Source organism: Emiliania huxleyi (assembly GCF_000372725.1).
Source record: "Emiliania huxleyi CCMP1516 unplaced genomic scaffold EMIHUscaffold_3975, whole genome shotgun sequence".
Taxonomy (NCBI): domain Eukaryota; phylum Haptophyta; order Isochrysidales; family Noelaerhabdaceae; genus Emiliania; species Emiliania huxleyi.
Window position 1 is genome coordinate 1 of NW_005198983.1, and position 1,778 is coordinate 1,778.

At 66.9% G+C, this 1,778-nt stretch overlaps 1 protein-coding gene across 1 annotated transcript; it reads left to right on the forward strand.

The window, feature by feature from the left end:
• Positions 1 to 190: 190 nt before the first annotated feature.
• Positions 191 to 1,291, forward strand: EMIHUDRAFT_460805 (hypothetical protein). Its single transcript, XM_005770930.1, has 2 exons — positions 191 to 958; positions 1,202 to 1,291. The coding sequence occupies exon 1, from the start codon at positions 413 to 415 to the stop codon at positions 650 to 652; it is 240 nt and encodes a 79-aa protein (XP_005770987.1). The 5' UTR covers positions 191 to 412; the 3' UTR covers positions 653 to 958; positions 1,202 to 1,291.
• Positions 1,292 to 1,778: the final 487 nt, after the last annotated feature.

Sequence of the window (1,778 nt, forward strand, 5' to 3'; positions counted from 1 at the left end):
CAAGAGCGTGTACAGTCAGCTCTCCAAGCTTCTGGGTATGAGTTCCATCATATCTGGTCTGCATTAAAGATGTAGTGGCAGGCGACACCCTTCAGATCGTTGGGCGGGAACTGCCTTGTACGGCTTTGCGTCGGTGTCGAGCTCGATACCGACGCTGCGCTGTAGGGTGTGCGACTGCTCAGCGGCCGCCATCGCCTCGATCCGCTCGCGCTGCTGGATCCACTTGCGCAGCTGGCACGCCTGGGGGGAAGGGGAGGGGGGGGGGGGGGCGTGCAGGTTGGTCCAACCGGAGGGGAGCAGCTCGCAGGCAGCGTGGGGATGCGGGCGTCTGCTGGCAGTGCGGGGATGCGGGCGTCCGCAAGCGGCGCGCCTCGATCTCGGGGTGGTCGCGGCACGTCGGCTTGATGCGGCAATGATGCGGCCGCCGCATCGCCTGTCGGGCGTCGGTTTCATGTCAGAGGCGGCGGTTGGGGAGGTGAGGCACAGGGTGGGGCGGGGGCGCGGGGGCGCGAGGGGCGGGGGGGGGCGGGGTGTCGGCGGGGCGGCCTCGCCCGGCGCGGCGGGTCGGGGCCCGCGCGAACGGCCGGGGCGGGGTGTGATTGCCCACAAGTTTGGACGGGGGCGCGCCTCCCGCACGACGGAGAGTTTGTAGGAGGCGGAGTGGTAGCGGCGCCTCGGGTTGGCGTTCTTCTCAGGCTTCCTCCGCTCGGGCGGCGGCGGCTGCGGCGGCTGCGGCGGCGGCGGGTTCGGCTTCGGCGCGGGAGGTTGCCTCCTTACTACCGCGGGCGGCGGTTTCTCCGTCGCCAGACCGCTCGCTTGGCCGCCCGCGAAGAGGTGGAGCAGGCCGGCGGCCTCGACGTGCTCGCTGTCGAGGGATGGCTTGGACAGCACAATGGGCGACAGCGGCACCGGCGAGGCGCTGCTCACCATCGCCATGTACCACGGCGGGCCTGTTTTGGTGCCTGGGCCCTGGGCTGAGAGGACAACAACGGGGTCTAGCCTGGGCCACGCCGAGATTGCTCATTGACGACATGTCGCCAGTTGCACGAATGTCCCCCTTTTTCTGTGGGTAGGAAGTACCCCTCGCTTGGCGAAATCTCTTCTGGACGGCAACTGTACTTTTACGTACTCTCTCGATCGACGACTAAATCTCTCTCTTCACAAAAAAATCTCTCTCTGAGAGCTCACACAAAATTCACAGTGGGAGGAAGGCAAGCGGCGAGTCGCGATCCCAGTGGTCGTTGTGACGGGCCACCCTGACGCGTGCCGGATGGAGTCCGGCCGCGGGTGACTAGGGAAGTTGCTCAGGATGTGTGCCAGCCACGTTGGCTGAGTGTCTTGTCTTGGGTGGTTCTGTGTGTCGCTCCTGTGTGACCGTCACCGCCCGTCCTGCGAGCTGCGTCCACCCATAATACCGCGTTGGTGTCCCAGTCGTTGGTCGGACTGTGTTTCGCCTTCCCATCAATCCACCTCGCTGGCCTCTCCGCAAGGCCCCCCGACCGCGTCGAACTCATCGGCGCGGGCTCTCTTGGCTACGGCGTACGGGACCGGCCCCAGCTTCGGTCGAGCGTGCGTGCGCGCGCAGAGCTACATAGCGCCGCTCAGCACAGCGGCCGCCAGGCCGCCCGGGGCGCGCTAACTGCGGCCCTTTTGCGCCTCATGTCAATAGAGACAATACGTTTTACACGCGCGACGGCGCGGCGCGCCTGCAAAAGGGCCCACCCCATGCCTAAGCCCCCTGCGACCCCCACGGCGGCAACCCCTCCTCCTGTCCTCCT

Bases quoted from the DNA above. Each gene is read 5' to 3' on its own strand.
- EMIHUDRAFT_460805 (XM_005770930.1), top strand. From the start codon at position 413: ATGATGCGGCCGCCGCATCGCCTGTCGGGCGTCGGTTTCATGTCAGAG.